Source organism: Apaloderma vittatum, unplaced genomic scaffold, assembly GCF_000703405.1.
Source record: "Apaloderma vittatum isolate BGI_N311 unplaced genomic scaffold, ASM70340v1 scaffold24084, whole genome shotgun sequence".
Classification (NCBI taxonomy): domain Eukaryota; kingdom Metazoa; phylum Chordata; class Aves; order Trogoniformes; family Trogonidae; genus Apaloderma; species Apaloderma vittatum.
The window spans coordinates 1-14,576 of record NW_009714712.1 but is presented as its reverse complement, the minus strand read 5'-3'; the positions used below and the strand labels follow the sequence as shown (position 1 = coordinate 14,576).

The 14,576-nt window shown below is 44.9% G+C and overlaps 1 protein-coding gene across 1 annotated transcript; it reads right to left on the bottom strand.

The window, feature by feature from the left end:
* Positions 1-560: 560 nt before the first annotated feature.
* Positions 561-10,459, bottom strand: GFI1B (growth factor independent 1B transcription repressor). The gene is made up of 7 exons (XM_009868875.1): positions 10,415-10,459; positions 5,017-5,145; positions 3,357-3,503; positions 2,529-2,791; positions 2,127-2,264; positions 1,502-1,667; positions 561-1,022 (listed from the first exon to the last, which is right to left on the bottom strand). The coding sequence occupies exons 2-7, from the start codon at positions 5,129-5,131 to the stop codon at positions 844-846; spliced, it is 1,008 nt and encodes a 335-aa protein (XP_009867177.1). The 5' UTR covers positions 5,132-5,145; positions 10,415-10,459; the 3' UTR covers positions 561-843.
* Positions 10,460-14,576: the final 4,117 nt, after the last annotated feature.

Below are 14,576 nucleotides of genomic sequence, written 5' to 3'. Positions count from 1 at the left end.
GAAATATTGTGGGACATACCAGCCTGGATTCCAAGAGCAGCTGGTTTCTTTGGCATGGTACTGAGACATGGAATTTATTAGCTTATGCCTAGTGCTGTGGTGGGGCTTTTCCCAGGGCTTGCCTGGTTGCCACTAACCCAGGGATCTTTGCAGTGCGGTGCATGAAGGATGCATTTAGAGACCCCTGTTATCAGCTAGGGAGAGGAGCTGTTTTTTTCAGTACTTTCCTCCCACTCCAAGCTAAAAATACAGCACAGTTAACTTGTTATTTGATCACAGTAAATGCTCCACTGAAAGAAAATGACTTTAGGTGTCTGTTGCCAGAATTTATGACCTGGGCAAGTCTCTGCAGAAGCCCTGTCCAGATTGAACACAGCTCATTGAGTGGAGTCTATTTGCATGCCCTAGTCTCATCTTTCAAACCATCAAAGCAGAACATGGTTATGGCACTAGCCTGGCACAGATTATTGCTACCACTAGCCCCAGAGTTTCCACCTCACCGGATTCTGCACATGGTGTCAGTCCAGACTAACAGTGACCTTGGAGGAATTCCTCTGGATCTGCACTTACAGAGGTGATGTCAGATCTGGACTGGTATCTGTTGTAATGAAAAAGTGAGAGCTCCCACAGGTTTCTTTGTCACCTACTGGGAAGTGCAAAACCCTGAGGTGCCAAAACACCAAAGCAAATGATGTGAATTTGCCAGTCCTCAGGGGAGTGTAGGACACTGTATGAGCTTTATGAGGTGGGCAGCCCCATGCCGGATGGAGATGCTGGGGAGAATCTTCTTCCCTGGAGCATGCACTGGCAAAGGGTGCTCCAGCAAAGACCTGGAGCCGTCCTTCACTTGAGACTGTGCTGGGTCTCTCGGTGCCTCCGAAGGTCCACCTTGCGCTGGAAGCCCTTGGCACAGAGCTCACAGCTGAAGGGCTTGAAGCCGGTGTGTTTGCGGCTGTGAGTGATGAGGTTGGAACTCTGGCTGAAAGCTTTGCCACATACCTGGCATTTGTGGGGCTTCTCCCCTGCAGGGCAGAGAAAATGGTAAGAAACACTTTAACAAATGAAAGAAAGGAGGCAGAAATGCCTTTTGGCAGACTCAGACCTAACTGGTTATGCTTGGGCATTAGGGTGCTCCCAGCCCAGCTCTCCTGCTAATGTGTCTGCACTCTGATCCAGCACCAGAGGGAGAGAAAAGCCAGAGTTAGTTCTCTCCAGCTGTGTGACCCATGCCCTGTCTGCATTCAGGGCTGGGTACAACGATGACGTGCACTGGAGGCTGGTCAATAACCACCTCCTTATCCCAGGGAGGAGGACACACATCTCGGTGATGCTTAGGCCTTCCGCTGTCTCACTGCGCAGGGAAGAGTGACTTTCCAGTGCCTCTGGACACTTATCCCCAGTCAAATATCTCTATGTTTGGGTGTTTAGGGACTCTGTATACATGTATCCACATGATGGACTCTAATTTGCATTTGCTCATTGGGAATATTTTGTTTCTCACCTGTGTGGATGTAAGTGTGTTTCTTCATATCCGACTTCTGGTGGAAGCGCTTGCCACAGTATTGGCAGGGATAGGGCCGCGTGTCTGAGTGGATCAGTAGATGAGTGGAGAGGGTGGAGGAACGTTTGAATGTCTTCCCACACATCTTGCACTCAAAGCTTCTTTCCTGTTAGAGGAAGAAAATCATGGGATGTCTGTGGCTGCAAGACATGTGATAGAGTTTGAAGAGTGTTAAGGGTGTTGAGAAGAGTAGATTTGATAAGCAAATCTCCTCAGCTCAAGGACTGATGTGCTAGGTGCGGTACAAAGAGACCGTGGGGAGAGTTACTTATGGAAATGGATTATATCTTGTGATCCAAACTCCTGCGCCCTTTAGGAAGAGGCGAGGCACAGAAGAACCAGTAGCACCAATCCTCCCCTCCAAGGATTTCTCAAGGGCAGTCTGAGATTTCCGAGACCAAGACATGTAATCTGTGATTTTCAGAGCCCCTATCATTGTCATTGGGTGCTACAGGAAAACCATTATGTTTGTAAAAGTAATTCCCTTTATAATGGAATAAGCAACAGCGAAGGTCCAACACTCATGAGCTCTGGAGACCTGATCCTCTGGAAACATGCTGCCTACCTGGGAGTGAATATTGGTGTGCTGCTCCAGGCTTACAGCGTGTCCAAAGGTTTTGCCACACACTTCACAAGCAAAGGGTCGGGTCCCACTATGAGACCTTCGGACATGGACCTCCAGTCCATGGGGAGTGGAAAATACCTGCAAAACAAAACACCCGTGATTTTTTTTGACATGAAGTGGCTGAGTCTCCATCTCTGTTTTCCATTCCTTCTCTTTTATTTTACTCTTCCCTCTCGTGGATCATATGAACTGCGTCATTCCTAGTGCCCCTGTTGCCTAGTCAGGTGGCATATTGAGCCATATGTACTGCACTTTGGTGTAACCCGGTGAAACACTGATGTGTGCAACGCAAATCACTCCAACCCCTCTCCATCCTGTCTGAGGTTGTTCTCTGTGACACACCTTGTTGCACTTCACGCAGTGGTAGGTCTCCATGTCTGAAGAGTAATGCATGCTGTAATCCAGAGGAGGTTCGGTGCTGGGCAGGAGGTGGCTTCCATACAGGCTGACTTGGTGCTCCAGGAGGGCTGACTGCATGGTGGAAGTCATCTGACGGTAGCTGTACGGCAAGTGGTAGGCATCCCAAGAAAAGCCAGGTTTGTAGAAGGTAGGGAGGCTTGTTGTGTTAGTGCAGTCTTTGATCTGCAGACCTGGGATGGCCATCTCTGAGTTTGCAAAGGAGAGAAGTGAGTGTCATGCCATTGCCTGCAGCTGGGCACTGGCAAGCAAGTTGCCCAGGTATCATTCCCCCATTGAATGTCTTGCCTGACCCTGGGAATTGCAGTCGGTAACTCCTCCTTATTTGATTAAAATCCTAATCCCCACACAAATTTCCTGTTATGACTTTGATTTCAGTCTGAGGAAATTCTATGGGAGAGGGGATGCTAAGGGAACACTAACCCCCCTACTAGCCCTGCTTCATGTGGTGTTTGAACAACTATCATGTGGACACCTGCCTTGATCCACATAGGATGGAGCTGCATTTATCCTTGAGCTTTGGAGGCTCACTAATCGTGAATCATAGCATCATCCTTTAGGGAGATGCTGATCTAGACCAGAATCATAAAAGGAAATACAGAATGCTCTTGATGGACTCTGCCTGGGACAGGTTTGTCCACTGACATCAGAGCAAGAGCTGCCATTTACTGAAAATCTAGACCTAGTTGCAGGAGCTCCATAAGCCAGCCCAGCCCTGACCAATTTTTGCAGTTGTGGTCTTGGGTAGCAGACCTTGAGCTGAAGGGCCTGGCAACATCCTGCTTGGGTACTGGACAGGGACACTTTCTTCTTTCAGTTCAGATGGGTCCTTTTCTTGTTTTGGAACCATGCATTCTAGGTCCTGTTTCTTGATGTCCTCTGGCACCTTGTCTCCTATGGCTGTAATCACACAGTAGGTCACAGTTAGTTTATTCTAGCTGTTAAGAGTCTTTTAGGTTGGGTTTTGTACTTATGTATGAACTCATGCTTGGATACATGAGCCCATGCTGATTCCCTGAGTAAGTGCAGAGTGGTGCAATCAGCACAGCAATCAAGGTCTGTCCATTGCTGACAGAGGGAAATTCCAAGCAGGATGAGGTAGGCAAAGTAGAAGGGGGCAGGAAGAAATTATATACTTAGAGAAAATTAACCCTAGAAGGCCACATGTCTGTAAGAATCACTTCCCTATTTAAAACCACTTTAATCTGTGTGGGTAACTAACAACCACTAAATTATTAACCTCCCACCCCTCTCCCTTGAGAGAGTTTAGTATTGTTAACCTGAGTTTATGGACAGCCAAGCAGAGAAGGAGAAAAGGGAGGTAACTCCTTATGCAGTTGCAAAGCTGACCACAGAGCCTTGTCTCCTCCTGCCCACATTCATATTTCTCCATGTTTGCCCTAGCCCTTAAAGAGACCAACCAGCACTTGTTAGAAGCAGACTTTATGGTAAGAATCTATACTGGACAGAAGTTCAACACATGTGCCTCTTTTCCGCTAGAGAAGGGACCAGGCTGCTTAAGGACAGAATTAATTTGTCATCCAAACTGTCTTGTGCACCAGAGAGTCACAACAAATGAACAGAGGATGTTGGCAGGAATTGAAATTAAGATGTCACCTTCTTTTTTTTTATCAAATTTATTGTAGGGCTGGACTCTAAATTGATAGCCAGGGCTAGAACAAAGGGTAAGTTGATCCCAGATTTGAATAAAGAAAATGTGAATGATGCCTGAAGGAAGTAGATAATGGCCCTGGCTCTGCCACTGCAGGGACAGCTGTGGGAGAGCGTGAACAGGAGCAGAGGGAGGACAGCAGGCACAGGCAGAAATGTTGGTTGGTGTTAATATAGCACACAGCAGCTGGCCCTTCAGCTCTGAGTGTGTAGGAATCCTTTCACAGTCAGCATTAGGGTATCACTAGCATTTTTTCAGTCTAGCTGTAATCTTCTTTGCAAATCATTGGAAGGAGGTGGTAACACACTGAGGTAGAGAAGATGTAGGTCCAGAGAGAATGTGGGCAGAGGACAGAGCAAGCTGGAGATTGAAGTGGCCGAGCTGTAAGTTTGTAGAAGACTGACAACAAAGTGCATGTTGTTTTCCCAGCTGTTAGTTGCCTGAAGTTGGTCATCTTTTCCAAATGTGACCAACTCCACACAGCAATCTTATATCTCAGATCTCCCCGGCAACCCAGCAGGAAACAAAGAGAGGATCTAAATTTGGTTTCAGTGGGACAGTGCGGATTTGGTCTTGAGAAAGAAGACACACAGTAGGGGATCGATTTGTCTTTAGACTGATATTTGTGCGTGAAGCCCTTAGCTGTTTTTTAGCTCACTCATCCTACTCCCTTAGGTGGGCTACTCAATTATTGATTTCCCTGGGTGTATTCTTACAAGCCCAGTGCATGGATTGACTCACCAGGGAAGGGAGAGGTTATTGAATCCCACGTGACTATAGGCAGGTCATCTTCCACAAAGCGGTGTTGATGATAGGTATGAGCCTTTTTGGTCTTCACCAGAAAGGAACGTGGCATTTTCCATTCACTGCCTGGGCAGAAACACAGAAAACCAGCAGGTCAGTCTCTGTGATTTAGGGGGTAGTTTCTCATTTGTTCCCCCAGCACATCAGCTGTGTATGCTGCAGTGATGAGAACTAAAGCTTTTCTACTAGGGCGACAAGAGAGTTCATGTCAAAGGTCCCTTGACCCAGCTGAAGAGCAGGGAGTGGTTGCTTGGGTGTAGGCACATGATGGATCTCAACTCTAGGGAAAACACATAGCTGCGCAGGGGGCTAAGCGAAAAAACTGCTGTGAGATCGTCTCTGCCACTGAACGTAGGGATGGGACAGCAGGTCAAAGGTGGGTTTGCAGATTACAGCATATGGTGTAAAAATTACACTTCACCATTTACCTCTAGGCTGAGGCAAAGGATTACCGCTATCTTTATGCTGGAGAGACAGAGGCATGCTTAAACTGTCTGTGTTATGGACCCAAACTGCATCTGTGGCAAAGATACGTTAGAAGCCAGGATGTCTCTTGTAGGTCTCTGCTCTGGCTACAGGACGTGGTGCATCTCTGACCTTACCCACTCTGAGAGGACACAGTGGGGACTACAGGTTGGAGATAAAGGGTCTCTCTTAGTGTTTGTACTGCCTCTTGAAAAGCGCAATGCCAAACCATGATGTAGGTTCCTCTGTGAAATTGCTGCACAAATAATTACAGAAACAACACCAATAACAAGAGAGATGCAGCGGAAAATTCCCCAGAGCCATGATGTGTGGTGGGTTTCCTTCTTGTTGGCCATAGCTTGAGTATTTTGTATTTCAGCTGACAAACAACAGTCAAGCAGAAACAGAGCAGAAGTGCTGGATGAAAGAAGTTACCTTTTGGATCTGACTCAAATATCATAGACCGTTGAAATGGCGGGTTAGAAACAAACATTAACAACGCTGAAATTTAATCATACCAAATTCTCTTGCAATGCATCTGTTATCTTTGCTACCCAGAACCCAGCCCGCCCTGTGCCTGCTCCCTGCTGCTAGTAACTGTAGGCGGAATGACAACAGGCTCAACGCTGTGTATGGCAATATCACCTGGTGCCTTATTTGCATACCTATTTGCATTTTCCCTTGCAATTGTTCAGGATAGTAGCTCTAAAAGCAAATCTTGCTATATTTTAAATGAAAAGTCAGCAGCAAGTCCTGGTTCTCTGTTGACGGGAAAGTGCATCTATTAAGTTCTGTTTTTTCCTGAGAGCAGTTAAGTGTAGCCTACTTATTTACTTAAAAAAAAAAAAAGTTTGCTCCTGTTGAGTAGGAATGACCTGAAAGGTCTGTGTAAATCAGGACAGAGCAGTGTGGGCTCTTGGAATCCCAAACAGCCAAGGATGGAAAAGGTCAGCTCCCCAGGGTTCAGAAGTGCCTCTGCTACCCCTACATGCTAAATATGATTATGCAGCCCAGCAGTGTTTTGTTTAAAGGTCCGAGGGCCACATTTGCTGTGGTGCCCAGGGCTGCAGGTAGAGGTACCATCGAATTCACCCAGGGAGGTCTGCTGTGGGGAGGAGGATTGCCAAACACACTGTGCTCGGTGAGGGTCAGGCTCTCACCAGCCCAGCTACCTTTGGAAATGCAGCCCCGGCTGTCTTTCTGAATCTGGTTTGGGATTCCCACCATTTCTTCTACGACTACAGGGATAACTCTTGCTGTCTTCAGCTGTTTTTTCCTCTGAAATGACTCACCTGTTTTTCTTCGTCTTTTTTTCCAAGAAATTAGCATGTATCTTGATGAATAAGAGAAAACAGAAGCCAAGAGCAGATGTGTTAATTTTAGAAAGAGGACAAAACAGTACTGAGAATGAACCGTGAGCGTGCTGTTGAGGGAAGGGACGCTGGAGTACTTTGCTCTCCTGCAACTCTCTAGTGAGGTTCCTTCTAAGTGTCCTAAACTGCATCTCTGCCTGGTGAAAGGCTGCGGGCACAGAAATACATCCAGCTCAGTACAAACACAGCTTGTTCTGCAGTGGGTATAACCCTTCCAGCGGTGTGCTCTGCTTAGCCTGAATACCCTGCACCCCAGCAGGAGGACTTAGCTTGGAGGGTCCCACTGTTCTTGGTCAGTCCCAGGTGGGATATCCGTGTGGGGAGCCGCAGCATAGACGTGCCCCGAGCTAAAGCTCTGCCACAAACCCTTTATACTTGGAATTTCTACTCGTGTCAAAGGGATTTTCCCATGTGGCGGTGCAGGACTGTGTCCACAATGGAGAGTATTCATACCAGCAAGTTTTAGACATTGGATTTCCCTGCCTGAATTAACCAGCTAATATCCTCAAGCTTCCTACACAGTGGAGGAAGAGGCTCCAGCAGCGGGTAACTCTGACCATAGGGTGAAAACCTGCACTCAGCAGAGCCTGCTGGCAGAGTTGCTCTCCCTGCCCACCGGCTGGAGGAAACAGTAGTATTAGCAGGGCAGCTTAGCCAGGCAAACTAGAGGATTGGAGATGGGTGGCACAAGCAGTCTTGCAGTGTTTTATGGCAGTACCCGTATGCTAAGTACCCGAAGGCACTAGATACAGCCCCTCTTTTCTGCTGGCCGTTGAAAGTAGATGCACATGAATCAACGGGATTTTTCTGGATGTGTTTGCCCCAGCATATGCAATAGTCAAATTTGGTTCAGTATCTTGACTGCTGATAAGGGCCTCTGCCGAGCACAACGATCTTTAATGCACTACTGAACGTTACAAAAGGAAGTTACCTTCCCCCACCCCATTTTACAGAGAAAACAGGAACTGGGAGCCCAAAGCATAGTTAATTAACAACTGCATTGGACTATCTTTGTGATTCACACAACCGGGTTAGAGGAAAACTAGAAGCACAGATTGTGAGAGGAAAAACTACTCTCTCTCCTTGAAACTCAAGATTATCAATAGCAAATGATCAGCTGCTACTAATGGCTGACTGTATTTCACAGGGAAAGTAGTGCTCTGGACAGCAAACCCTGCTCATCCTAAGGTTATTGAAGCTTCTGATAGAATCTAGCTTCAACCATTTGCTAAAAACTAAACCGTATTTTTATAGCTGTTCTTGCGAGCCCCTGGGGCAGCAGTTTCTACCCTGACTGGCAAGTGCACAAGGGAGTTCATCGCTCGGGCAGGAGTACCTACCCAAAATGGAAGTGTTGTGGCATTTTTTTGCATTCAATACAGGTTCTAAAATGAGTAGCCAGCTAGAATTGACATTCTTATTTGTTTGTCATTCATGTACGTGGTACAATAATATTGTAGTAATCTGCCTTGAGGAAAAGACAGCCAAAAAGACCCAAGGAAAAAAAAGGTGCTTCACTATTTTGGGTATTTAACTTGAAGCACCTTAGAAGGGCTTTTCCCGGTTTTAAATTCCCTAGTAAGATCGGAAAGCAGACCCAGCCTTTGTGTGTTCCCCTCCTATGTTCAAACATGAAGTTCCCTGATCCACAGTGATGCTTTCTGGTGATTTTGCAGAGTATCACACGTAAAACTGAGCGTAATACTGAAACTGCAGCGATTGTGCAAGAACCAAATTAAAAGGTTTTTTTTTTTTTACAGAGTGGTTTCTCACTTCAGGATCCTAATTTCTCTTGAACATCTGTCCCTCGTGAAGCCCTAACTCCTACTTCACTGCCTGGCTGCTCCCAAAAATACAGGATTGGGCCCTTTGATACAATTTAGAAGAAATTCCTATTCTCATTGAATGAGGTGACAGAGCTGTTCTTCTGGTTCCTTCAGTGAGACCATTCACAACACGAAACACTGTATTTGGGAGCAGGTGTTTGCAGGATTGTGTCATGGTGAATCAGGAACACAATTTGCAGTATAAGTTCCATTAGAAAGCTGACTTTCATTTTCTTTTACATTCAAGTAATCCTATTTTCAAATTTACAAGGTTACAGTTGTAGAATTTAAACTCTTTTCCCCACCACACTCAGTGGAAATATTTGCAATTGATATATGTCTTCATATAAGTTGATGAGCATACAAAGTTTTAGGCTAAAAGAGGCTTATTTCCTTCCCATAACTTAATTTACATTTCAATCTTAATATTCTTTTTCCTGTTCTTTCTGGCAAAGGTGAAGCTTCCAAAAATAAAGAATAGTTTGTCTCTCAGAAGACTACATTTTTGAAGAAAAAAGCACAAAACAGAACGTGACCTGTGTCTGAAATCTTTAAAAGCCCAAATAAAATAAGAGGTTTAATGGACACCTGACTCATATTCAAAAACAATTTTGGTTCCTTACAGCAAAATTAATCGTGACTTCACTAGTCCACCCTCGCAAAACTGTGCATACTTGGGGCAAGTAATTTGAATGCGGCTTTTTTAGTGGAAAAATTAGTAGAAGATTTTTAATTCCTGTGGTAAGACTGGGCAAATAGACATTATGGCAGGTGTAGCAAATTATGGTGGAAATTTTGCCCAAGAAGCAGAACAGAAATGCTTGTACATCTAGGGTATCAAAAAAAAAAAGTTTCAAATATAATGGCAGCGTCTGTTCTTCAGAAACTTCATTTAGCCCCTAGTGATGTTGGGAATCATAAATAGACTTAATAGAGCAAAAACTTACAAATTCGATATCCCCTTAATGTACAGATACACTTACTGTGTGAACTTGCAAATCATTTGCTTTCCTGCTTAATGTATTGAATCAATCTGGTGGTATATGAGAAGTGCCTATAAATAGCTAATTCCATATGCAAAAAACTGTTACGCTAACCAGCCTTCACTTAGAAAGATTGGAAAAATAATAAAAGATAGATTCAAATCCAAAATCCTTAACAGGAGAGACTAAACTCTCATCTAGCAAAATTGGCACAGATTAATTGATGTCAGCAGAGGTGTGCTGTTTTCTGAATTGAAAGGTTTGGCCCCGTAAAAGAGCAATTCAAAGGAAAAATATAGTATGCCCTCTCCTCGATGCGTAAGTACAAAAGTCTGTATTCTGCTGCACGGAGCTTGCTGGGATGCAGGTATAGGAGACCATTATCACATCTTTTGTATGTTGTTCTCCTGTTACCATTTTTACGTGTGAGAGTGAAGTAAGTTTATGGTATATAATTTTAAAAGGTGAGAGTGAAGTAAGTACATGGTATATAATTTTAAAGGTTTGACTCATTTGAATTAAGTGAACCATTATCATAAAGGAAACCTCAGGACAAATGACTTAGGCAGTGGAATATGTTACGTATTTGCAAACACCAGCAAAAAAAGAAGAAAAAGCTTAGAGAAACTTATCAGAGAAATGAGAAAAACAATGAAAATTAAAGCATTTAAAAGAATAAATCAATCACCTGTTTGGGGGACTTTGCTTTACTGGATTCTCCTTGAAATCTCCCCACACAAGCGGGACGTCGTCTTCTCTCTGGACTCCTCTTCCACTTTTTCACTTAGTCGCAGTCTGCTGAAATAGATACTTCTCCTTTTTTCTCTCTCTGTGTTTTTTTGCCTCTGTTCCCCTCCCTGATTTTTCAATCAGATTATTTGTGTCAAAATCTGGCGGTGAAGCAAACAGCCAATAGAGAAGCAGAGCCCAGAAAGTATTTGCTTATCAAAACTTTCCAGGACTTTGAAAACTTGAAGAGAATTCACGATGCCCAGCTCGAAACCCCAGGGGCAGCACCCTTTGCTTTCTGGGGCAGCTTCGCCTGCTTCAGGAATACTCCTCTGTCATATTGACAAAGAGCATGACACAGTGAAATAATGTACCAAGCAGACATTTGTTATTTTGTCCCTTCTCTTAAAAAAAAAAAGAAAAAGAAAAGAGAATAGCTCTTGAGAAACCTGTATTTTTACACATATTCATCCACGCATCATATCTTTCACAAACAGACACACCATCTGTCTCACATACACACACTCACATACTTCAGTCTCATAAACAAAACCATCTAGCACATATGCAGAAAATTATTTTATTCCAGAATGGATCTTTTATCTCTCCAATTTCCAAGGAAAAAGGAACAAATACTTGCACAGTAAAAACTCAAAAAGATGTGTGTTAATCAGCCCTCGGTTTCCTAAGCATATGCGTGTACAATCCACACGTATTTTAGGCATTGCTTATATACAGCTGTACATAGGATACAAATATAGTTTTAAGAAAGCTCATTAAGCCAGCTCATTAACAACCATCTTTGCAAAAAGCTCTTCAAGAGCAATAATAAGAATTTACACTTCTATCAGTTGCTTTCGAAAATGGGTTTGCAAACACGAAATAATTGACTGCCAAACCCCCCTGTACCAGCGGGGTGGAAGGAGGAAGAATCAAACAAGGCAGAGGGACTTTCTCGGATCACCCAGTTCTTCTCTAGCCGAGCTGGGAACAGAAGCTGAAGAGCAGTGATTTTCTTTTCAGAATCCTTGGGCATGACTCTTATTTTGGGACAAACAAGGAGAGCTGATGTCCCCAAATGCTTGGGATGGGGAGAAGTAATCCCTTGATTTCACCTATTCTCTGATCATCGCGGTCTTGCTGACTGCAAGTGCACAGTGGTAGGAGCTGTACGTGCCCTCTGCTATCTCCTCCTGTCCTTACAGCACCCTCTGTGCGTGGCTGGAACTGGGATGGCAAAGATGCCTCCCGCGAAGTTTATAATTTAAGATGTATATCAGCGTACATGCAGCTGTTGAGTGCCAAGTAATAGGATGTCACCATCAGAGAAATGCCTTTATAGCATAGAGTTTTTCTTCTCCCTGTGAGCTTTCAAAATGCATTTTCTACAGTTGTTGCATTAAACCAGGACTCAGCTGGGTCCCGGTTCCTGCTGCAGCTCAGGGTGGGGAGAGCACTGGGAAGCAACCACCTTTTTTTTGCCCTGCAGCAGGGTCGCCGGCAGGCTGGTGTTTCCCTGATGGAGCTGATGTGGTCCTGAGACTCTTCAGATTCCCAGCGGAGGTTATTTTGCATCTCGCCATGGCAGGCAGTGGTGCCAGGAGTGCTGGCCCGAGTGCTCTCTGCCGGGAGAGCCACGAGCCACAGCTCTTGTCACCGTGCCCTCTCATTGCCCTGTGGCACCGGACAGGCTGTGCAATGGGTTTTGATGCAACTCAGAGATAGGAGTGTAGGTTTCACATACATTGAGAAAGATTCAGATTTTCATCTTAACCCATCTGTCATTTACTGAACATAATTAATTCTTGTTGTTTATAGAAGCAAACAATCCCTTTTCCCTCTCCCCCCTCCCCTCCTTATTTATCTAGCTGGGTTTTGCATGAAAGAAACGTTCCCAAGGCATTGTGCTAGCAAGCTGATTTGCATCCTCCTAAACACAGGCATTTGAAGGATTACATTTCCCGCTACAAAAACAAGCATTGTAACAGAAAACCAAAATGTACATTGCAGCTTCGGGGTTTCATATGAAGACAGTTACAGGAATTAAACAAAACAGGAAAATGACAAGCTGTTGAAAGGACTGAGATGTTATTTTATGAAATATTGAAGCTGGCTTCTGCCAGCACCCCTGAGCACAGACTTCCCGTTGACATAAAGTGCAAATGGCTGCAGAATGTGGCTCTTAAACTCGAGATGGTAAAAGCAAAGCAGCCACACAAAAAGCTATCTAACAGCATGTTCACTAAAACCTCCCCAGCTAGCTGATTTGAGAGATGCTCCAAAGAGCACTGGGCACAGTCCTTTGCAGAAGAAGGGTGACTGTCTCCCAGGAGCAGTAACCTCTGCATAGAGCAGGTGAAAATAAAACATCTGTATCCACTCTGCTGCTTCCCCAAGTAGCCATCATCATGCAAAGCCCAGATATAATTGCATACAAACCCATCCCTGAGATAACGGGCACAGATACTCTCTTTTATGACTATTGTCACTACTCTAGAATGCCTGAGGAGAGACGGGGACACTGCCGAGTCTGGCGCAGCTCTCGACTGCCCCTCCTGCCTTTATTTGACTTCAGGAGTTCCTGTGGAGCAAACAGTTGCAGAGTGGGAGCACAGTCTGCTATCACCTTGACTTGCCTTCTTGTTTTTCCATAGATTTTTGTTTATGGCTCCTGTTAAACCTGTCAACTCTCCTGTCCATTGAAATGGCCATCAAAAGGCAATTTATACACGCTGAAATAAAACACCAGAGTGCTGGAGATGCGTTTTGGGCTAGAAAGACCTTTGAGCTGACCCCATGTGGTCATTCTTATTTTATGTTCTTCCTGTTGATATAATTTCCCCTGTTCTCTCTCCTTGTTTCAGGGCCAGCAGAGAAAGGAGAGCTGCAGAGGGCTTATCCGGGCTCACATAAGCCTGTCCTGGCCCTGACCCACACGGGCCACAGAGGATACGCAGCAAGTTCTGCTTGCATCCAAGGATAGTTTAATTTTCCGTATTGCCATGAGTTCTTACTACATGTCATATGCTCCAGTGCATCCTAAGTAAATAGATTAATAAATATATAGCTCAGTAATAATAAACAGGTTAATTATAGCACATCATGTCCATTCTAATGCAGTCGTTTTCCCTTTTGAATCTAGCAGCAACCCCCTCCTGTAGCATCCATGTTTCCTTTGTCAATTTGAATGTTACAGCAATTACACAGTAAAATAACACGACTAATTGCTTCCAGCTCTTTTCCGAAGCTCATCCTAATTTCCACTCTTTTCTGCGGCAGATTAAATAAACATGTCTTCTGCACAGCACGAAAAAAATAATACCGTCACTCAGTCCAGACTGTAATAAATATTAATTGCCATGCACGAGGCAGGACTAGATTAAAAACATGCTGGCTCCAAGCAACTCTATCTCATCCCAGAAGCAGGATGACCTATTGCAGGTGCAGCACGAAGGAACGATCTTGGTGCTGCAGCGATGTGAAACACCACGGCGGACGCCGCAGAAGTTAAAAATCAGGCGAGACTTCTCAGATGGGGTTCTAATCTGCTTTTTTATTTTCTTAACGCCTAACTTCTACCGTGCAAATCTGAAGGCTGCGACTCCTACCGGCATCTGAGGACAACTCATAGGGACTGAAGCTCTACGGGCAGCTTTGCCAAGCGCCCTTGGTGCATCCCCGCTGAACTGCCCACCCCTGGAGAATGGGAAACACCGAGACCCCGGGGACTGAGACGCTGAGCTGGACACCTGTTGGCGCAGTACAAAGCTGAAGGCTGGAGAATCTGCCCCAAGGTAGTTTCCATTCTTCTTTCCTGCTCTCGCGTTTTCCAAGGGAGAAAAACCACCTTTGCCTCGAGGGAAGAATGGAGCACTTGTGTAGTGCAGATGCTGCCTTTCAGACAAAAATAAAAATAAAGAAACCTTGTCTATGGTTTGCTTACTTGACGAACGTGCAAAGCTCATTTCATTCTTCCCCTTCTGAATCCCTGTAACACTTTATTAAGTAAAAACCAGCTCGGACTCTGTGACTTTCCCTCCAGGACTCCAGCGCACACGAGGTGGCCCCTTAAGGTCACCCCAGCGCTTCTGAGACCTTTGTATTCTTTTCCGCCACTCAAA